This window comes from Salmo salar, chromosome ssa14 (genome assembly GCF_905237065.1).
Source record: "Salmo salar chromosome ssa14, Ssal_v3.1, whole genome shotgun sequence".
Classification (NCBI taxonomy): Eukaryota; Metazoa; Chordata; class Actinopteri; order Salmoniformes; family Salmonidae; genus Salmo; species Salmo salar.
Genome location: NC_059455.1, coordinates 55,800,785 through 55,823,753, shown reverse-complemented (window position 1 = coordinate 55,823,753; position 22,969 = coordinate 55,800,785). Strand labels below are relative to the sequence as shown.

At 42.2% G+C, this 22,969-nt stretch overlaps 1 protein-coding gene across 7 annotated transcripts; it reads left to right on the top strand.

Annotated features, from left to right (window-relative positions):
• Positions 1-15,254: 15,254 nt before the first annotated feature.
• On the top strand, positions 15,255-22,034 carry LOC106569776 (uncharacterized). 7 transcript variants are annotated; one of them, XM_014141380.1, is made up of 7 exons: positions 15,255-15,565; positions 18,512-18,604; positions 18,884-18,919; positions 19,167-19,187; positions 20,230-20,313; positions 20,432-20,449; positions 21,160-22,034. In XM_014141380.1, exons 1-6 carry the CDS (start codon positions 15,446-15,448, stop codon positions 20,435-20,437), a joined length of 360 nt encoding a protein of 119 aa, XP_013996855.1. In that variant the 5' UTR covers positions 15,255-15,445; the 3' UTR covers positions 20,438-20,449; positions 21,160-22,034. The 7 variants fall into 7 exon arrangements, with proteins under 7 accessions (XP_013996855.1, XP_045550556.1, XP_045550554.1 ...); XM_045694600.1 differs by lacking the exon at positions 19,167-19,187 and having other exon boundaries at positions 18,890-18,919; XM_045694598.1 differs by lacking the exon at positions 20,432-20,449 and having other exon boundaries at positions 18,890-18,919.
• Positions 22,035-22,969: the final 935 nt, after the last annotated feature.

The following is a 22,969-nucleotide window of genomic DNA, read 5'->3' as shown; positions in this document are numbered from 1 at the left end:
TGTCTAATAATTGTGCACACAGTGTATATAACATCACTAAAATCTAAAACCGACAGTTATGTACTTCGTACCAGCTCCTTCCTGGCCTCAAAAGAAAAACAAGCCTTATGCCGGTAATAAAATCCTATTTTCAGCTTGAGCTTCCTTATCAATTTCTCTACATGCACAGTGAAGCTCAGCTTATCATCAACCCACACACCCAAATATTTGTACACTTTAACTTGCTCTATAGTATGTCCAGCCAATGTAACAATGACATGATTTGTAACATGCCTGGCATTTGAAAATACCATGCATTTTGTTTTACCCGAACTTAGAATCAGCTATAAATAATACAGATTATGTTGTATGATGTTAAATGCTCTTTGGGCATTTTCAAAAGCTAAAGATAAACTACTACCACTTGAATAAAGAACAGTATCATCTGCATAAATATGAACATCCGCTGTTTCAATAAGATCCCCAATGTTGTTGATATACAAAATAAACAACAGTGGGCCCAAAATAGAACCTTGCGGAACACCTGAGCACACCTCTATGGACTCAGATTTACAACCATCTGCCATTACACATTGTGTACGATTTGATAGGTAATTTATAAACCATTCTAGAGCATGACCAGTAATTCCACAACATTTTAACCTTTGCAATAACACAGCATGGTCCACGGTGTCAAAAGCCTTTGACAAATCAATAAAAACAGACACAGAATGTAACTTCTTATCAAGAGCACAGTGGATGTCATTTAAAATCTTCAATGTTGCTGAAACAGTGCTGTGGCCAGACTTTATGTCCGACTCCTCCGTGGCCAGATTTTATGTCCGACTCCTCCGTATGCTTGAAAGGAGGTTTCGTTAAAACCTCCAACACTAGTGGCAGATCCCAGGACCCTGGGGGGGATGCAGCCGGTGGACACTTTAAAACAATTGGCAGATGAGGTAGTGGCCCCCTGCCAATTTTCCATCAATGCGTAAAGTCCAATAGTTTCGGAAGGAAGCTCAGTATAATAGGTACAGCGCAGGACACCGGTTCCTCCGCCCTGGTAGAGCACCATTCGGAAAACATGTTCCAGCAACCAGAATACATCATCCTGGTCGATGGGACTTTGGTGTTCAGTAACGTCTCGATAATAGCAGGATCGCAGTCGATCATTAGAGGGTCATGCTCTTCAGAGGCCACACCCATAGTTGTAGTTGGTATGGGCTGGAATGCCATATCCTGCCGTCCAACTGTGAGAGCACGTCCTGTCTGTGAGGGAGCTGCCATGGCTCTCCCTCCAGAAGACTGAGGAAACCAGGGTCTCGCTGGTTATCTGGGGGCTACAAGCAGCAGGCTGTGCTGAGCCTGAGAGACACTGTGCAGCGTTGCTAAGATCAGGGGGGTCAGAGGGAAAGCATACAGTAGGCCCTCTGGCCATGTGTGGGCTAAGGCATCCATGCCCAGGGGGCTCTTGGACTTTGCCAGAGAGAACCAGAGGGAAAAGTGGGACGTTTGCTCTGAGGCGAACAGGTCCAACGGCTGCCATATAATCTTCACTACTTGTGGGTGGAGTCTCCATTCCCCCGGGGGCAGTTTCTGTCGTGACATGAAGTCTGCCACCTCGTCCACCTTGCCTGGGAGATGAATGACTCGTAGGGAGGCCAGATGTGGTAGGGCCCATATCAAGAGCTGTTGTGCCACCTGTTGGGACCATACAGACCTCGTTCCCCCTTGATGGTTGATGTGGAATACTGTCAATGTATTGTCTGATCATATCAGGACATGTTTGTGTTGGAGAACCGGCAGAAAGTGATTCAGGGCTAGGTAAACTGTCTGAAGTTCTAGTACGTTGATGTGCTCTTTCCTACAGCGGGGGCACCACTCTTCCCGTACAGACCTGTGTTACCACACTGCTCACCAAGCCTGCTAGTGAGGCACCGGTCGTAACTATTTCCCGCCTTGCTGGAATCTGAGAGGGACACCTGCAGTCAGGTAGCCCTCTTCCTCTACGGCCGAAGAGTAGGGTAGCAAGACCTTGTAACCCATATTTTGGCATTTCTGTCCGGCTTGGAGTCCAAGTGGAGGTCATTGAACCACACTTGTAGTGGCCTTAAAGACAGAAGGCCTAACGGTTTCACAACGGAGGCGGCCGCGAGCATGCCCATCAGTTGTTGGAACGTTCATACCTTCACCAATCCACGCACTGGGGTGTTATACATGCCCTGATAGTGTGGGAGTTCAGAAGCATGTCAAAAAGGAGACCTTTTGGCTTGGTGTGAAGTTGCTCTTTTTGTTGTTCACAGTAAGACCCAGTGCGGTGACGTGGGTCAGTGTCAGCGCTGTGCACTTGGCCGCACGCTCGTGAGAGAGGACGCAGATGAGCCAGTCGTTGAGGTAAGGAAGGATCTTGATTCGCTGTAGGTGGAGGGAGTTCAGGGCTGCGCTCACACATCTTGTGAAGACACGAGGAGCCAGGGAGAGACCGAAGGGTAATACCGCAAACTGGTATGCCTGACCCTGGAAGGTGAACCGTAGAAAATGTCTGTGTTCCAGTAACACAGGAACGTGAAAGTAAGCATCCTTTAAGTCAAGGGGCGTGAACTATTAACCTGCGGCTATGGTCTGGAGAACATGTGAAAGGGGAGAACTTTTAGGAAAACATTGAACTATTTTAAATCTAGAACTGGACCGAAGCATCTGTCTTTCTTCAGAACCAGGAAATAGGATGAGTAAAAGCCATCTTGCGTGTCGGCCTAGCATCTCTGAAGCTCCGTAAGAAAAGCCGGTGAAGGTGGCACACTGAACAGCGTAGCTGCCCGGGCCTTCTTAAAGAACAGGTTAGCTGCAGGGGCTGTGGCTTGAGGGTCATCAAGCTCTAGCCTAGCTAAGGCTGCTCGCAGGACAGCACGTAGTCAGGCAGCACTTTCTTCTGACTCCGCGTGATCAGAGCCTGGGAATGATTCCTCTAACCCATCTTTAGCATTGAGACTGAATGGGTCCACAACACTGGTTGGCACCTCCTTCACCATGTTGAGCGTGTCATACTCCTGGTTACTAAAGTGGTGGTTGGATGCCCGAGTGGAGAGCAGGTCATCATCATGGCTATCTGAGTCGCGCTTCCCTTACCTTCACAGGCAGGATGGTGCAGTAAAAGCAGGGGTAAGAAAGGGCCTCAGGCAGTTGTCCAATGCCTAGGGCTGGAGCAGGAGAGATATAATTTTTAAATGTAGGCTTATTTATGCAAAACATGCATGAATGGCTGTCGTTAGGTAAGCCAAGCTAACAACACACAGCGGCAACTAGGCTGAATTGGTTAGCTAGCTGACAACACACAGTGGCAGCTAGGTTGAGTTGGTAAACTAGGGCAGAGGGATGCCTAAGGGAGGCAATCTGAATCTCACGTTTTATAGCTGACAACCTTCCTAGAGGTGGTTATGTAGGGAAGTGACTCGTTCGAGTTTTAAAAAGTCGAAAGATGACTGGTGCTCTGTAGCCTCGATAACGAGCATAGCAGTGTAGGATATCTTGACAAGGTTAGCAGCGGAGTACGGTGGCCAACACACACACTAGCTGGTAGGCTAAATCAGCACAAGACAAGGAAGCCTGATATCTTCCGATAAAATGGATAGGTAGGGGAGAGCTGTCATACAGCCTTGGAGGGCGAATTTTGCACTCTGACCCACAGGTCAGAACCTGTTGATGACAGACTGACAGTACATAAACTCACATAGCTTGCCCTACCGGGACCTGGGAAGATGCAATCTGAAAAAAAAACAGGAGCAGTCAGCTTGTGTGATACAATTAAGCTAATTTTTCAAGAAGAAATAAGAGACAGTGTGTGGTCCTCCCACGCTATCACGTCACCGGCGTGACTTTGTTGTTATTATTACTCGACATGCGCAGAGCATGAGGGATATAATCCATACTTTCAACCGTATTGACTGTCTGAATTGAATGAAGTAGAAACCGTTGTTCCTGAACCCAAGAAAGCAAAGGTAACTGAATTAAATGACTACTGCCCCATAGCATTGACTTCAGTCATCATGAGCATTTTAATATATACTTTTTTTATTTAACCTTTATTTAACTAGGCAAGTCAGTTAAAAGAGAATGTTTCTTCAGAAAGTGTGAACTACACATTGTATGCCATGTCAAAAAAGCTATTATACTTTAGCCTGACACATAAGCCTATAAACTTAACGTAGGAGGTGTGTCAAATTAAATCTGCACAACGCTAATTGTTCACTGCATGCTGGTCATGAGAGTCAAAACTCCATGAGAACAACTGACTGTAGCTTGCACAATAGAGTTATGCTGTTCATGGGTGAACACATTGCTTCTTTTTATAAATAGTAGCACGGTTTGAATGGCTTTTGGCCACTCTATAAATGGAGTACACTTGGAGGGAGACATGTTTGACATTTATCTAATGTCTTCAGTAGTCCATCTGTTTTGTCAGGGAGGGTCTATGAACAGAGATAGAGAGCAGGAATGCACAGAGTGGGTTGACTGCACTGCATGTGCCCTCGTGTCCAGAAGACTCTTGGCTTTGTCCCTCCAGTTTGAAGGTTGAGAGAGACTGCGGGGGAAACAATATGGGCCATGGAGGAAGATAACCTTGAACCACGAGAAGAATGTAGATCCAGAGACCAAGACACCCACCTAGGGTAGCAGCTGAGAATCTGAGAATCTGCTACTTCACAAGGCATTGTGCTGCCACTGTGCCTTAGGAGCCCACCATCCAGGGAGACAGCTCTCCTCTGTTTCATCACATGTGGATGGGGAAAGAGAATATAGGAGGTTGTTTGATAAGCCTCTAATTACAACAGCAGTTATACTGGTTGTAACTTAACCGGGTGCTTTCTTGCCTAGTCAAATCAAATTGTATTGGTCACACACACATGCAGATGTTATTGCGGGTATAGCGAAATGCTTGTGTTCCTAGCTCCAACAGTGCAGTATCTAAAAATTCACAACAATACACACACACATCTCAAAGTATTAGAATGGAATTAAGAAATCTATAAATATTAAGACGAACAATGTTGGAGTGGCATTGACTAGAATACAGTATACACATATGAAAAGAGTAAAACAGTATACAAACATTATTAAAGTGACCAGTGATGCCATGTCTATGTACATAGGGCAGCAGTCTCTAAGGTGCAGGGTTGAGTAACCGGGTGGTAACCGGCTAGTGACAGTGACTAAGTTCAGGAGAGGGTACTGGGTGGAGGCCGGCTAGTGATGGCTATTTAACAGGTTGATGGCCTTGAGATAGAAGCTGTTTTTCAGTCTCTCGGTCCCAGCTTTGATGCACCTGTACTGACCTCACCTTCTGGATGACAGTTGGGTGAACAGGCTCGGGTGGCTCGGGTGGATGATGTCCTTGATGATGTGTTTGTCCTTTCTGTGACATTGGGTGCTGTAGGTGTCCTGGAGGGCAGGCAGTGAGCCCCCGGTGATGAGTTGGACAAACTGCACCACCCTCTGGAGAGCCCTGCGGTTAAGAGCTGTGCAGTTCCCATACCAGGTGGGGATACAGCCCAACAGGATGCTCTCAATGGTGCATCTGTAAAAGTTTGTGGGGGTCTTAGAGGCCAGGCCGAAATTCTTCAGCCTCCTGATGCACCGTCTTCACCACACTGTCTGTGTGGGTGGACCATTTCAGATTGTCATTTATGTGTACGTTAAGGAACTTCAAGCTTTTAAACTTTTCCACTACAGTCCTGTCGATGTGGATGGGGGCGTGCTCCCTCTGCTCTCTCCTAAAGTCCACGATCAGCTCCTTCGCTTTGTTGACTTTGAGGGAGAGGTTATTTTCCTGGCACCACTCAGCCAGGGCCCTCACCTCCTCCCTGTAGGCTGTCTTGTCATTGTTAATAATCAGGCCTACTACTGTTCTGTCATCTGCAAACTTGATGATTAAGTTGGAGGCGTGTGTGGCCACTCAGTCATGGGTGAACAGGGAGTACAGGAGGGGGCTGTGCACTCACCCTTGTGGGGCCCTGTGTTGAGGATCAGCGTAGTGGAGGTGTTGTTTCCTACCTTCACCAACTGGGGGTGGCCCGTCAGCAAGTCCAGGACCCATTTGCACAGGTCGGAGTTCAGACTCAGGGCCCCAAGCTTAAGTTCCTTCTAACTGTATTGGGGAAAATGAAGCTTGCTGCATTTTTACACTAGACTAGTTGAGATGAATGTGTTTCTCTCATAATGCTTACATTTTATTTTAGCTTATCTGTTCTTCTGATGTTTCAAAGCAATGTGAGATTCTACTCTCATGTTTAATCTCACTTTGTCAAAGTTATTATCTGTACTCTACTTTGGTCTCTGAATTTGTCATAAAACAGAAACTTTAGACACCATCAATCACCGGAGTGAGTTCTGTGAAAGTACTATTTGGAATGTCTTTGAGGCCATTGCAGGTTAATCATACTAAGTCAATATTTTCTGTTTAGCTTTAAAATAGTATTAAATATTTTGAATTTACCCCAACCTATCATTGTAAAATTAGAGTTTTGAAAAGTTGATTATTTTGCTCTGAAAGTTACCTTCTTTACATAGCTTTGTTTGTTCAACAAAAATAACCATCAAAAACAAAAGGCATCTGTTCCAAAATATGAATATGCTAATTTTAGGATATTTTATAACACAACTCACCGCGCTACAGAATCAGCTTTGTTTCACAACTGCTGCAGCTTCTATGGATAAAAATGACACAATAAGTTTGACAAACATTCTTTGGTAAACTTCAATATTGCATTGACAAAACAGCATTCATAAATATTGGCTATAGTTACTATTACCTATTAAATGCATTGAACTTTATGAATTATGAAATAAATAAGTAGGTATGGTTTTGTGTCTGTTCAGATTTGAGGGGGAGAATATTGTAGTGGGGTAATATTTGATATGTCTATATTATATTTACCTCACATGCGACCCGTGATAAGACTATGCAATTAGCCTATTAAAATGTTTATCTGACTATGGAGACTATAGTTGTGACACAGTAATAGGAAATCAAGAAATGTCTGTGAAAGGAATTCTAAATACAAGTATATTTAACCTGTCTGGGAACCTGGGACGTTTGCGTCCCACCCTAGTCAGTGGAATCGCGTCGCGCGAAATACAAATACCTCATAAATGCTAGAACTTCAATTTCTCAAACATATGACTATTTTACACCATTTTATAGATACACCTCTCCTGAATCGAACCACGTTGTCCGATTTCAAAAAGGCTTTACAGCAAAAGCAAAACATTAGATTATGTTAGGAGAGTACCCAGCCAAAAATAATCACACTGCCATTTTCAAAGCAACTAGCATGCATCACAAATACCCAAAACACAGTAAATGCAGCACTAACTTTCGACAATCTTCATCAGATGACACTCCTAGGACATCATGTTACACAATACATGCATTTTTTGTTCGATAAAGTTCATATTTATATATAAAAACAGCATTTTACATCGGCGCGTGACGTTCAGAAAATATTTTCCCTCAAATGCTTCCGGTGAATCGGCGCTACAATTTACAAAATTAGTATTCGAAAACATTGTTAAAATGTAATATTGTCATTAAAAGAATTATAGATTAACATCTCGTGAATGCAACCGCATTGCCAGATTTAAAAATAACTTTACTGGGAAATCACACTTTGCAATAAACGAGGTGCTATGCTCAGAAAAATAGGCTAGGCGATACAGGTTAGCGCCATCTTGGAACCATCTAAAATCAAATATACTATTGTAAATATTCCCTTACCTTTGATTATCTTCATCAGAAGGCACTTCCAGGAATCCCAGGTCCACAACAAATGTTGTTTTGTTTGAAAAAGTTAATAATTTATGTCCCAATAGCTCCTTCTTGTTAGCGCGTTCCGAAGGCTACTCATAATGTACGAGGCGCACGGGACTTGTCGTCACGAATGTGCAAAAAATATATATTTACATTTGTTCAAACATGTCAAACGTTGTATAACATAAATCTTTAGGGCCTTTTTCAATCAGAGCTTCAATAATATTCAAGGCGGACGATTGCATTGTCTTACTAAACGTTTCGGAACAAAAGGGTACCCATGGGCGCCCGCGTCATAGTAGTAATGGCCCTCCCCCTATGACCAACTTTCCAGGCCTCTCTTTCGGTCAGTTTCTTCCGGAGAAGACTCAAACCACTTTGTAAAGACTGTTGACATCTAGTGGAAGCCTTAGGAAGTGCTAAATGAATCCTAACTCACGGTGTGTTTCATAGGCAAAGTGTTGAAGGTGATTCCACAAATCAGATTTCCACTTCCTGCATGGAATCTTCTCAGGTTTTGGCCTGCCATATGAGTTCTGTTATACTCCCAGACACCATTCAAACAGTTTTAGAAACTTTAGAGTGTTTTCTATCCAAATCTACTAATTATATGCATATTCTAGTTACTGGGCAGGAGTAGTAACCAGATTAAATCGGGTACGCTTTTTATCCGGCCGTGCAAATACTGCCCCCTAGCCCCAACAGGTTTAATTACTTTGTAAAATAAATTGATTCACATCGAAGGCATACAGCTTAAGTTACAAAGCATTACCAAGCATTACAAGGCATTATTCTAAGCATGGTCAGAGAAAGAGAGAGCGAGACAAAGAAACCATAACTTGAGCCATGGCCCATAGCTCATGGGATAGGGAGAGAAAGAAAGAAGAGAGAGAGATACTGCAGTATCTTACCACAGCAGTTCAGGAACAATAAAAAAAGAAAGAGACAAGGAATCTAAGACTCTTTTATAACATTTTGGTTCTTCGGATTCAAAATCGGAGTTGTTGACCAATAGCATTACTGTAAAGTTAACCTCCAATCAAATATCAAACCTACTGTAGGCTATAGGCCTATTAAGGAATCCTGAAGGTTTTGCTCACCTGAGGTAGAGTACCTCATGATAAGCTGTAGATCACACTATTTACTGAGAGAGTTTTCATTTATATTTTTCGTAGCTGTCTATTTACAACCACAAACCAATGCAGGCATTAAGAATGCACTCAACAAGCTGTGTAAGGCCATAAGCAAACAAGAGAATGCTCACCCAGAAGCGATGCTTCTAGTGGCCGAGGACTTTCATGCAGGCAAACTTAAATCCGTTTGACCTCATTTCTACCAGCATGTCACATGTGCAACTAAAGGGAAAAAAAACACTAGACCACCTTTACTCCACACACAGAGACGTGTACAAAGCTCTCCCTCGCCCTCCATTTAGCAAATCTGACCATCATTTTATCCACCTGATTCCTGCTTGCAAAAACAATAATTCAAACTACTTTTTTTCTACATTGTAGAATAATAGTGAAGACATCAAAACTATGAAATAACACATATGGAATCATGTAGTAAGCAAAAAAGTGTTAAACAAATCAAAATATAATTTATATTTCAGATTGTTCAAATAGCCAGCCTTTGCCTTGATGACTGCTTTGCACATTCTTGGCATTCTCTCAACCAGCTTCATGAAGAATGCTTTCCCATCAGTCTTGAAGGAGATCCCACATATGCTGAGAACTTGTTGGCTGCTTTTATTTCACTCTGCGGTCCAACTCATCCCAAACCATCTCAATTGGGTCGAGGTCGGGTGATTGTGGAAGCCAGTTCAACTGATGCAGCATTCCATCACTCTCTTTTTGGTAGTAGCCCTTACACAGCCTGTCGGTGTGTTGGGTCATTGTCCTGTTGAAAAACAAATTATAGTCCCACTAAGCGCAAACCACGTGGGATGGCGTATCGCTGCAGAATGCTGTGGTAGCCATTCTGGTTAAGTGTGCCTTCAATTCTAAATAAATCATTGACAATGTCACCAGAAAAGCCCCCCCCCCCCACACCATCACACCCCCTGCTCCATGCTTCACGGTGGGAACCACACATGCAGAGATCATCCATTCACCTACTCTGCGTCTCACAAAGGCACGGCGGTTGGAACCAAAAATCTCAAATTTGGACTCATCAGACCAAAAGACAGATATCCACTGTTTTAATGTCCATTGCTCGAGTTTCTTGGCCCAAGCAAATCTCTTCTTCTTATTTGTGTCCTTTAGTAGTGGTTTGTTTGCATCAGTTCGACCATGAAGGCCTGATTCACGCAGTCGCATCTGAACAGTTGATGTTGAGATGTGTCTGTTACTTGATCTGTGTGAAGCATTTATTTGTGCTGCAATCTGAGGTGCAGTGAACTCTAACTTATGCTCTCTGCAGCAAAGGTAACTCTTCCTTTCCTGTGGCGGTCCTCATGAGAGCCAGTTTCATCATAGCGCTTGATGGTTTTTGCGACTGCACTTGAAGAAACTTTCAAAGTTCTTGACATTTTCCGAATTGACCGACCTTCTTGTCTTAAAGTAATGATGGTATTGACTTGATATTTTACCAAATGGGGCTATCTTCTGTATACTACCCCTACCTTGTCACAACACAACTGATAGGCTCAAACTCTTTGAGGAAAGAAATTCCACAAATTAACTTTTAATAAGGCACACCTGTTAACTGAAATGAATTCCAGGTGACTACTTCATGAAGCTGGTTGAGAGAATGCCAAGAGTATGCAAAGCTGTCATCAAGGATAAAGGGTGGCTGCTTTGAAGAATCTAAAATATATTTACTTTTTTGGTAACTACATGATTCCATATGTGTTTTTTCATAGTTTTGATGTCTTCACTATTATTCTACAATGCAGAAAATAGTAAAAATAAATAGTAGATGTGTCCAAACTATCCTAGGATACAATAATGAATAATGTGGAACAAATAAATACCATCAAAGTATACCTTACAATTTACAATAATGAATACCTTGTGAAACAGCTGTGAAAACCAACCTGATTTTAATAAATAAACTTTTATATTTTTGTGACACAGGCTTGTCATTCATTTATTTTCACTGATTATTTTTTGTACACTCACATGGCAATCAGACTTTAATACTTATTTCTGGTGTGTGGAATAGAGAGGTGGGTGCTGTGTGGTTGGGAGGTTCTGCCTGTCAGTTGTTCTCAACTGGCAGCTAGTCTCAGAAGGGGGACTTGAAGAGGGAGACGACCGGGCTGGGGAGACGGACAGGAGGCCTGAAGCGTGGAGCCGGCACAGGACGTACCGGGCTGTGGAGGCGCACTGGAGGTCTGGTGCGTGGAGCGGGCACAGGACGTACCGGGCTGGGGAGACGCACAGGAGGCCTGGTGCGTGGAGCCGGCACAGGACGTACCGGGCTGTGGAGGCGCACTGGAGGTCTGGTGCGTGGAGCGGGCACAGGACGTACCGGGCTGGGGAGACGCACAGAAGGCCTGGTGCGTGGAGCTGGCACAGGACGTACCGGGCTGTGGAGGCGCACTTGAGGTCTGGAGCGTAGAGCTGGCACAACGTGTCCTGGACAGATGACAACCTTCGCACGGCAAGTGCGGGGAGCAGGCACAGGACGTACCGGGCTGGGGAGATGCACAGGAGGCCTGGAGCATGGAACCGGCACACATTGTACCGGAACGATAACATGCTCCTCAAAGCGAGTGCGGAGAGCTGGCACAGGACGTGCAGGGCTGGGGAGGCGTATTGGAGACCTGGTGCGTGGGGCCGGCACAGTCTTCACCAGACGGCTAGCACGCTCCTCAGGACGAGTACGGAGACGTGAAACGCACAGAAAAACAATAAAGAGCAAAACGAAACGTGAAGCCAATGTAGTGCTCGCAGGCAACTATACATAGACAAGATCCCACAAACAACAGGTGGGAAAAGGCTGCCTAGACAAGATCCCACAAACAACAGGTGGGAAAAGGCTGCCTAAATTTGATCCCCAATCAGAGACAACGATAGACAGCTGCCTCTGATTGGGAACCATACCAGGCCAACATAGAAATACGAAAAACTAGAGTACCCACCCTAGTCACACCCTGACCTAACCAAAATAGAGAATAAAAAGGCTCTCTAAGGTCAGGGCGTGACACAATACAAGACAGTTATGTACTATATACCTACCAACCAACTTAAACTTCACAGTCAATGTCTGCAAGAAAACACATCTTTATATAAATTAAAAACAACATTACAACAGGTTATTAAGGTTATTTATAATAACATACAATTCACAACAAGATGCAATGCAGTAAAATACCTACCTTCTTGAGGTGGGGAGCCAGCCAAGCAGTGAAAACAAGGGTGGGGAAAACAGACAAAATAGATGACGGACGATGGACACAATGGACAGAAATTCACTCACATTGACGACATGAGACAAACAAGACACATGAAAATGCTAAGTAAATTTGCACTGCTGTCTTTCTCTTTCTGTTTCTCTCCCTCTCTCTATCTCTCTCTGTCTTTCACTCTCTTCCCACGTCTCTCTCTCTCCTTCTGTCACTTTCTTTCTCACTTCCTTCCTCTCTCTTTCTGTATTAGTCTCTCTGTCTAGTAAAGACTAGGTTCCATTTGGTTCCATTTGATCAAATCATTAATACAAGTCGATTGCCATAACTCAGAAATATCTGTTGCTTGCATATTCAACATCACGTAAAATACGTATTCTTTATACACTGCTCAAAGAAATTAAGGGAACACTTAAACAACACATCCTAGATCTGAATGAAATAAATAATCTTATTAAATACTTTTTTCTTCACATAGTTGAATGTGCTGACAACAAAATCACACAAAAAGAATCAATGGAAATCCAATTTATCAACCCATGGAGGTCTGGATTTGGAGTCACACTCAAAATTAAAGTGGAAAACCACACTACAGGCTGATCCAACTTTGATGTAATGTCCTTAAAACAAGTCAAAATGAGGCTCAGTAGGTGTGTGGCCTCCACGTGCCTGTATGACGTCCCTACAACGCCTGGGCATGTTCCTGATGAGGTGGCGGATGGTCTCCTGAGGGATCTCCTCCCAGACCTGGACTAAAGCATCCGCCAACTCCTGGACAGTCTGTGGTGCAACGTGGCGTTGGTGGATGGAGCGAGACATGATGTCCCAGATGTGCTCAATTTGATTCAGGTCTGGGGAACGGGCGGGCCAGTCCATAGCATCAATGCCTTCCTTTTGCAGGAACTGCTGACACACTCCAGCCACATGAGGTCTAGCATTGTCTTGCATTAGGAGGAACCCAGGGCCAACCGCACCAGCATATGGTCTCACAAGGGGTCTGAGGATCTCATCTCGGTACATAATGGCAGTCAGGCTACCTCTGGCGAGCACATGGAGGGCTGTGCGGCCCCCCAAAGAAATGCCACCCCACACCATGAGTGACCCACCGCCAAACCGGTCATGCTGGAGGATGTTGCAGGCAGCAGAACGTTCTCCACGGCGTCTCCAGACTCTGTCACGTCTGTCACATGTGCTCAGTGTGAACCTGCTTTCATCTGTGAAGAGCACAGGGCGCCAGTGGCGAATTTGCCAATCTTGGTGTTCTCTGGCAAATGCCAAACGTCCTGCACGGTGTTGGGCTGTAAGCACAACCCCCACCTGTGGACGTCGGGCCCTCATACCACCCTCATGGAGTCTGTTTCTGACCGTTTGAGCAGACACATGCACATTTGTGGCCTGCTGGAGGTCATTTTGCAGGGCTCTTGCAGTGCTCCTCCTGCTCCTCCTTGCACAAAGGCGGAGGTAGCGGTCCTGCTGCTGGGTTGTTGCCCTCCTACGGCCTCCTCCACGTCTCCTGATGTACTGGCCTGTCTCCTGGTAGCGCCTCCATGCTCTGGACACTACGCTGACAGACACAGCAAACCTTCTTGCCACAGCTCGCATTGATGTGCCATCCTGGATGAGCTGCACTACCTGAGCCACTTGTGTGGGTTGTAGACTCCGTCTCATGCTACCACTAGAGTGAAAGTACCGCCAGCATTCAAAAGTGACCAAAACATCAGCCAGGAAGCATAGGAACTGAGAAGTGGTCTGTGGTCCCCACCTACAGAACCACTCCTTTATTGGGGGTGTCTTGCTAATTGCCTATAATTTCCACCTGTTGTCTATTCCATTTACACAACAGCATGTGACATTTATTGTCAATCAGTGTTGCTTCCTAAGTGGACAGTTTGATTTCACAGAAGTGTGATTGACTTGGAGTTACATTGTGTTGTTTAAGTGTTCCCTTAATTTTTTTGAGCAGTGTATATCGAGGAATCTAATAGAATAAACTCTAATTTAATCCAAAGTATCCGTAACATCAAGTCGGAAGTCACCATTTACTGTACTTCCAAAGTTATCAATATAATCCACAAGTTCCTAATGATAGAGCACGTTGGGGTCACCATTTACTGTAGTGGGGTAATATTTGATATGTGTATATTGTATGTACCTTACATGTGACCTGTGATAAGACTATTTAATTAGCCTATTAAAATGTTTATCTGACTCCATAAAGATAAATAAAACATGCAAGACTATAGTTGAGTTACAGTAATAGGCAATCAAGAAATGTCTGAGAATGGAATTCTAAATACAATAGTTCTAAATACAATAAAATGAATGGATTCACATACAAGGCATAAAGCTTAAGCTACAAAGCATTAACCAGCTTTACAAGGCATTATTCTGAGAGAGAGAGAGAGAGAGATATGTTCAGGAACAAAATACATATAAGACCCTTTTATAACATCTGAGTTGTTTACCAATAGCATTACTGTAAAGTTAACCTCCAATCAGATATCAGACCTACTGACCTGTAAAGACAACAGAACCTCTGCTACCTAGAAGCGTGACATTGGGGGTTGGAAAGATAATGAGGTATTCCTAAAACAACACAGATGAATCCTTGCATACAGTTTATAAGAAGTGTTCCTTCGGAGGCTGCCCTACAATATCATATTTACAGTAATGGAGGTCAAAGCTCTTTCCATGGCTGACCATAACATTTGTGTAGTTATTATTTCTCTTTAAAATAGTTTGTTTTAATATGTTTCCATATGTTTGAACATTTGTTAACTTTTGGGTGTTTCCTTTTCTAGTCAATTCTGTATGGAAAACAGGGCTAATTTAAATCCTATTTCAATATAATCTATCAAAAAGATAAATGGGGTCCATTTCAACAATGGGTTCACAGTGCTGGAGACTGTTACTCATCAGGGCCCTAGTTCAGCCTCATACATAACCCTTGTTGTTCCTCAGACTGGGTGAGGCAGATGGGGGAGGGGAGAGAACAATGGCTGGCCCATGCAGAGGGCGGTAGTGACTGACTCCACAGGCACTGAGGGACCAAAGAATGCCTGGAGTCAGGCCAGCACCATGGATGCCACTGTGGCCGCTTACCCCCACCTTACCCGCATCATCTCCCATGGTGCATTGGGGCACGGGGAAGAAACCTTCAACACTGCCCATCCAACGTCAGTCGGATAGAAAAGTAACATAGATAGAGGAGCAACAGCAGATCGTTTACAGAGTTGGTTTGGATTGTTTGCAAGAAGTTTTACTCCCAGATACAGAGCGTTCAACACCACCCAACCTAACCACTGTCCAGCATGACCACAGCGAGTAGCTCAGGGCAAAGTTCATTTGGACTGAGCAGGAGGAAGAAGGCCCCTGGTCTGATGGATCAGATTAGCACTTTCTTTGGAGGCGACAAAAAGAAAGGGAGCAAGGTGAGCATCTGGAGTTACCAACTGTCATGACCAATTGCCTCACCAAGACTCTTCCAGTCTATAGAGGTCTAAGATGACGATGGTACGGATGGATCTGTCCAGTTTTTGTGTTGAAGTCTGCGTTCAAGAAAGAGATTCTTTGAAAATTGGTGATTTACTTATTGTGCAGAGCTAAAATACTTGTAGAGCTAGAATACCTGATGTAATGTAATAATCTCAGATAATTGGTTAAATTTAATTTCTATTCTAGATCTAATGTGTTGTGAAATCTATTGTGAAATGTAATATAATTTTAGTAAAATTGTATATAACTGACTTAATTTTGTTGTACTCCGGGAAGAGTAGCTAATGCTATGGCAGCTATGTTGAGGAATAGTTTTAGGCTAGCTATAGAACCGCTAAAGATAACAGGAATTCGCTTTGATAAACAGGAATACACTTAATTTTTTTCTCTTTTAGAGAGTAGTTTGGAAAGTAGCATTCACGAGTCAAAGGTGGTCCCCGAAAATGGCGTACTACGTCACATACACTGAGTATACAAAACATTAAGAACACTGTCTTTCCATGACATAGACTGATCAGGTGAATGCCGATGAAAGCTAGGATCCCTTATTAATGTCACTTGTTAAATTCACTTCAATCAGCGTATTTGAACGGGAGCAGACAGGTTGAAAAATGATTTTTTAGTCTTGAGACAATTGATTGTGTGCCATTCAGAAGGTGAATGGGCAAGACAAAAGATTTAAGTGCCTTTGAACGGGGTATGGTAGTAGGTGCCAGGCGCACCGGTTTGTGTCAAGAACTGCAATGTTGCTAGGTTTTTCTTGCTCAACAGTTTTCCGTGTGTATCAAGAGACATTCAGCCAACTTGACACAGCTGTGGGAAGCTTTGGAGTCAACATGGGCCAGCATCCCTGTGGAACGCTTTCGACACCTTGTAGAGTCTGTGCCCCAATGAATTAAGGCTGTTCTGAGGGCAAAAGGGGGAGTGCAACTCAATATTAGGAAGGTGTTCCTAATGTTTGGTATACTCAGTTTATGTGCAGTTACAGTATGTGCACCACGCCATTGCTCTCTCTCTATCTCGCTCTGCTGTATGTGCATCTTGCTAGCTGTCACTCAAATGGCGAGGAGCTAAAGCTCATTGGCTGGAACTTGAATTGCTAGGGGGCTGGCCCACATGGGGGAAAGTGGTGCCGCACAGCTTCCAGTAAACAGTCGCTTTCAAACTAGGGATTTTGTGGCTAATTGAGGTAAGACAGTAATTCTGATCGTAGATTATGCTTGTATGAACTACTTATTGACACATCCAGCCTAAAGCGTTTAAAAGAGTTTAAAAAATACTTACTAGTTGCCAAAGTTCCGAAGCATGTCTTTAATGTTTTTACCAATGTAGAAAAATCAGTGCCTTACCTCATAAAATATATTTGCAATTAGACATCCTCAAATTATTGAAATAGTTAGAATCAACAGTCAGGTTTAAGGGCAGCTCTCAGGGGAACTGTGGGCGGATCTTGGATGGTTGTTGTTTTGTATTTGAAATACAACTACTGCATAGTTTATTTTAATTCATAAAACTTTGACCACCATTGGTTTAGCTGTACAGATTTGATAGCAAACAGAATATCAAATGTGATCTGTCTGCATTAGGCACCAGGTGGTCCTCTGCGGGTTATAAGGTTTAATGTTTTTTTCCTAATGCTGAGCATGTCGATCAAACACCCCCAAATGATTCTGAGCTCCATCTTTAGCTTATTTTCTCTAGAGTTTATCGCAGCCAAAACTAAGGAAGGGGGGCATATTGCAGAGTGATGACAGGTCAACAACAGCTTATCCCTGGTGCTATGCATTTGTTTGTAATGTTTTATCAATATACATGCATTTTCCCATTGCAGACATACTGAAAAATATCCTGTCTTATCTACTCTGTGCTTGAGAATGTAAATTAACATAATGCTGTAGTTTGTGTTACAGATGTAGGATCTTAATTTGACCAGTATTGTCGTAGCAAAATAATTCTGCACCAACAAGATTTGAACATTTAGACAATAATGTTTCTTGATCGGCGGTTAGGCTGGACAAAAGTAGGCTACAAAGTGCAATACTGTTAATATAACCGTGAGTTAGCACGGGTTTTCAGAAATGTATCTAAATCACGAAGCTCATCTGCATTTCCTGCAGTGTAGGAAAATTTGCAGCAACAAAAGAGTGCTCAAATTAAGATCCTACCTCTGTAGTTGTGATCTGCATACACCTACAAAGAAGGGAGGATTCTTGAATTCCGGCTGAATTTTCTTGCTGTAGTAAAGTTGTACTTCTAGATAGGTTCATTGTTTGCCAATTTCTTGGAAATCTGAATTTCTTTCTACCAATTATAGTTTATAGAATAATTTCTTTATACAGGTTTTGAGCATCTTCCATTGAAGTGCAATCCTCCAGTCAGACAGCTTTAAAAAAACAACTCCTAATCACCTTCATGTGAGGGAGGATTTGGTTATGCAACCCTTTTTGTACTCATCTGTATGCATTTAATTTAATTTCTAATTCCATTGAGCAGACAATGTAAGAAAACTAACTAGGTGAACTAAGATGCATAGCATTAAATCAAATCAAATTGTATTTGTCACATGCGCTGAATCATGCCACCTCCCCCTTCCAAGGCCTTAACCAACAATGCAGTTTTAAGAAAAATAGGTGTTAAGTAAAACATAGATTGGTAATGAATTACAAATAAAAGTAACAAATCATTTTTATGAAGAAATACAGAGCATAGTATCTGTTCTGAAAGTCACCTCAAGTTGAAAACGGTATTTAAAATACATATAAAGATGTTTATGGAGTAGATTAACATGTGCTCTATTACCATGTAGACATTTCATTGAGCCTGAATGTCCAACGTTAGCAGTAAGACATCAGTGAGTTTTTGACTCATGTTTATAACTTTAGGGGTCCTTCCGGGGTCATGCCACCTCCCCTAAGCCAGCCCCTCGACGTCGGGCTAATGAGAATGCAGTAATGCATTTCTTCAGGAGCTTGAGCGTGAGTATCTTAGGATTGAATACCTCACTGCATTTGTATCTGTTATAACATGTATTTTATTAGTTTATATAAACAATTGTAATTGAAAGTTGAAAAAGTAGTTATCTAATACAAGACAAGTTGTGTCTCTAGGCCTGCACCGCTGCTACAAACTTGAAAAAAACTGTTTTTTAAAATAAAATTCTGGTGTTGCGACGGGTTTTACCAATTAGCCAATGTCTTCATGTAACCATCTTTGAACTCATAGAATAGGACCTTATCATTTGTTGTGTTCTGTAGCCTCAGGCGACATCCTCTCCCCATCCCAAGTCCAGGGTGAGTTCCATTACCTAATTTTGTATTATTTTTGTTTTCACTCTGGTTACAGTTTCTTTAGGCCTCTTTCAAGAAAATAATGTTAATTAGCTTTTAAACTTTCCTTGCTTTTTACATTGCATGACTTACATCTCTTCATGGGCCTGTGCAAGTTGGGTAGCTAGATTTTCAGCAGTTATAGTAACAGGCGCTGCTCCAGTAGGCCTTCATGAATCTTCCTGATCCTCTCTTTCTCTTTCATGTCTAGTGGAGGAAGGTGTTGGGCTTGGTAGGTCATTCAAACTCAGCCCTAAACCCCCAAAACACTGCTGACTTTACAGCCCTGTGCATAATAATGACATCTCAATGTCTCCCTCTGTCTGAAGACGTTCTCTAATGTCGTTCTGTGAGCGTCTTGATATGTTGTTCTTCCCTCTTACTTAACTCTTACTCTCCCAGCTCTGCATCCTTTCCCTTGTGTGATTCTTCAAGACAGTTAACATCAAAAATATATATATTTCCTTACATAGCTTGACTTGAATTTTGCTAAGTACAAACATTGTTTACGTGAAATGTTACTATTCTTACTCTGATGGAAAATGTCCGATGTCAACGTCGAACGCAGTTCTCCTGGAAAAGTAGCTTATACTGTGGTGCCATTATATTTCATGATTTGTGTTTCTGACGATTCAATTCAGTCACTGCTTCTGGATGACTTTGACACTCATCAACTATTTCTGAACCACAACCGTTAAGGACTCAGGGACCCCTATATACAAAAGTTCCACCTTTCCTTTCCTTACCAGTCTGAGACTCTTTCATCTCTGCCCCCTCCTCTGTTCATAGTGACTCACTAATCTTCCTGCATTTGTGTGTTTCTTCATTCAACTCCTCTGTGTCCATAGAGTGAGCTGTCTAGTGTGTAAGAGTTGACATGTGCTCTTCACCAGTTCTCTGTGTTATGCGTGTCCTGAAGTAATGCATGCCTTTGACTTCCATCTTTCCCCCTAAAGGTCGCTGTAATGCTGGTCGTTCTTTATTTATCTCTCTTCCTGTCTAATTCACACCATTCTTGTACACTAACAGATCACTGAATGAAGCCAATTTATTTTGATAGCAACATGACATTTCTGGGTTTAATGCAAAAGAGAATTGTAGTAATGTAACATTTACACCCATTGTATTTATCAAAATATATTCAAACTCAATATAACTACTAGTTCAACACCATTTTGGTGTCCTCTCTCCCTACTTCATCCAATAAGAACTGAGCACTGATAAGGTTTCAGGTCCAGCCATGTTCCATGTGTTTACAAAGCACTTTGTTCTAGGCCACGCCACCGCGTGCTGATGCCACAAAGTCACCTCACAGACGCCGCAGAGACCAAGGAACACTGTCCAAAATCTTCAACCTGGTGAGACATCCTGACGTTTGTGTCGCAGGTTTATCTTGTCACTACACAGTTACACTGTCTAAAGATTGCAGCTGATAAACATTGTTTTCTTGTTTGTGTTTACCTCTCAAAACAACAGTGGTGATATCATGAATCAGTGAGTAAATTAGAGATGTAACCTAGCCATATCCATCCTGAATCATCATTCATCTATACATAAAATCACAAAAAAGCTAATTACATTGAGATGTATTTGCCATCATACTAAGCTAACAACATATGCATCAGCAATTAATTAAATGAAAAAAGCATATATTTTTAAGGTTGCGTTCCACTTGATATACATTCTTATACATTTACATAGTAGTTGCAGTGTAATTACAGTGTAGGTACATTGTTATAAACAGGTATAACAGTAAGCAAACAGGTATGTAAGTGCACTGTAATTACACTGTATTTGGCTATGCAATTTTCATGTAAATATATAGGTATTAGGGAAATGAATTACAAACTGTGTATTTTGTAATCAATACTTTTTCAGTTTATTCTCTATTGCATCAGTCCTTTTTATTGATGGTATTATTTATTGATGTCTTTATACCTACCTCAACCTTATTTCCCGAGAGTATGTACTAATTAAGAATCCCTGAAAATGTGACATTTGACAATCATATAAATAGAAATAACAATTTAAACCCCAATCTTATCTCATAGAAAATAGAAATACTTCTTTCCATCGAATACAGAGACACTCGTCAAACCATGACAAGCACTTTTAAACTCTGTATTTCCTCCTTTGGTTGTATAGAATTTATTATTCAGATGTCAATCATCTAATGTATTACTTCTACTTCCCTCTCTTTACAGGAGACCAAGTCCCGCCCTCCTCCCAAACGCTGGAGCACCATCTTCTGAGCTGTCCTTAGATGAGAAAATCATTGATCCAACAGAGAGGGAAAAGGATGAAGAAGAGAAATACGATCTCCATTTGAAAGACTCACAACAACCCTCGACAACTTTAACACACTAACACCAGCCAGTCTCCTTTGTTTGTACATAGTGACACAATCTTGGCACCTAATATTTAGCCTGCTGGGATCACAATATGCAGTCTTTGAGTTCATCAATAGCCTTATAATCTTAGCTCTAAGGGAAAGGTCTCATTTAGATGTATTTTTCATAGCTTTCAGATTTTTTGGAAATGCTTCAAAATTATTCTAGTGTAACATTTGGCTCAATGGGCTATTCACCTCATCCTAACTGTTCTAATGACGCTAGTGTCTGCTATCAATGGGTTGTTGTTCATGTTATGTGTTTTCTATTTGTCTGTATTTTGTACATGGATGATCTGTTCTTCTATGCATAAAAATATGCTTTATATTCCCCTTTGCTGCTTTTAGGAGCTCATACACAACTGTGTTTTGTTTTGTATGTTGCCATTTATGTGAAATCTAGTCTGATAAAGTGTTTGTGGGTCTTGTTATGCATGCAATAGTAAAAATTGTCTTGTGAAAAGTATTTAATGAATGCAGTGCTTTTGCATTTGAAAATGTAATGGGAAAACGACCTGCACAAATTATAAACTAACATTATGTAATATAACAACAATTACATTTGATTAGTTTAGTCATATTACAAAAGTCTTGGTTTACTTAGGCACTTAAATAATCAATGTTGTGTACCGTGATGTTGTCCAAGCCTAATAAAACAACAACAATTAAAACAAATGCCCTTCCAAACTACACTGTTAAACTTTTTCAAAATTGTTTAAGAGGACTTCTTAGGGATCGGCGTCCCGTCAACAGGACAGTTGTAAATCATGTAGCGCCTTGTGTCAAGATCGCAGATTTTAGAGAAACAACAAATGTCGGTACATATAAGTGTCTTATACAGTTGAAGTCGGAAGTTTACATACACCTTAGCCAAATACATTTAAACTCAGTTTTTCACAATTCCTGACATTTAATCCTAGTAAAATTCCCTGTCTTAGGTCAGTTAGGATCACCACTTTATTTTAAGAATGTGAAATGTCAGAATAATAGTAGAGAGAATGAACTATTTCAGCTTTTATTTCGTTCATCACATTCCCAGTGGGTCAGAAGTTTACATACACTCAACTAGTATTTGGTAGCATTGCCTTTAAATTGTTTAATTTCAGTCAAATGTTTCGGGTAGCCTTCCACAAGCTTCCCACAATAAATGCATTTTGGCCCATTCCTCCTGACAGAGATTGTGTAACTGAATCAGGTTTGTAGGCCTCCTTGCTCGCACACACTTATTCAGTTCTGCCCACATTTTACATTTACATTTACGTCATTTAGCAGACGCTATTATCCAGAGCGACTTACAAATTGGTGCATTCACCTTAAGATATCCAGTGGAACAACCACTTTACAATAGTACATCTATATCTTTTTTTATTTGGGGGGGTGGGGTTAGAAGGATTACTATATCCTATCCCAGGTATTCCTTAAAGAGGTGGGGTTTCAGGTGTCTACGGAAGGTGGTGATTGACTCCGCTGTCCTGGCGTCGTGAGGGAGCTTGTTCCACCATTGGGGTGCCAGAGCAGCGAACAGTTTTGACTGGGCTGAGTGGGAACTGTGCTTCCGCAAAGGTAGGGGGGCCAGCAGGCCAGAGGTGGATGAACGCAGTGCCCTTGTTTGGGTGTAGGGCCTG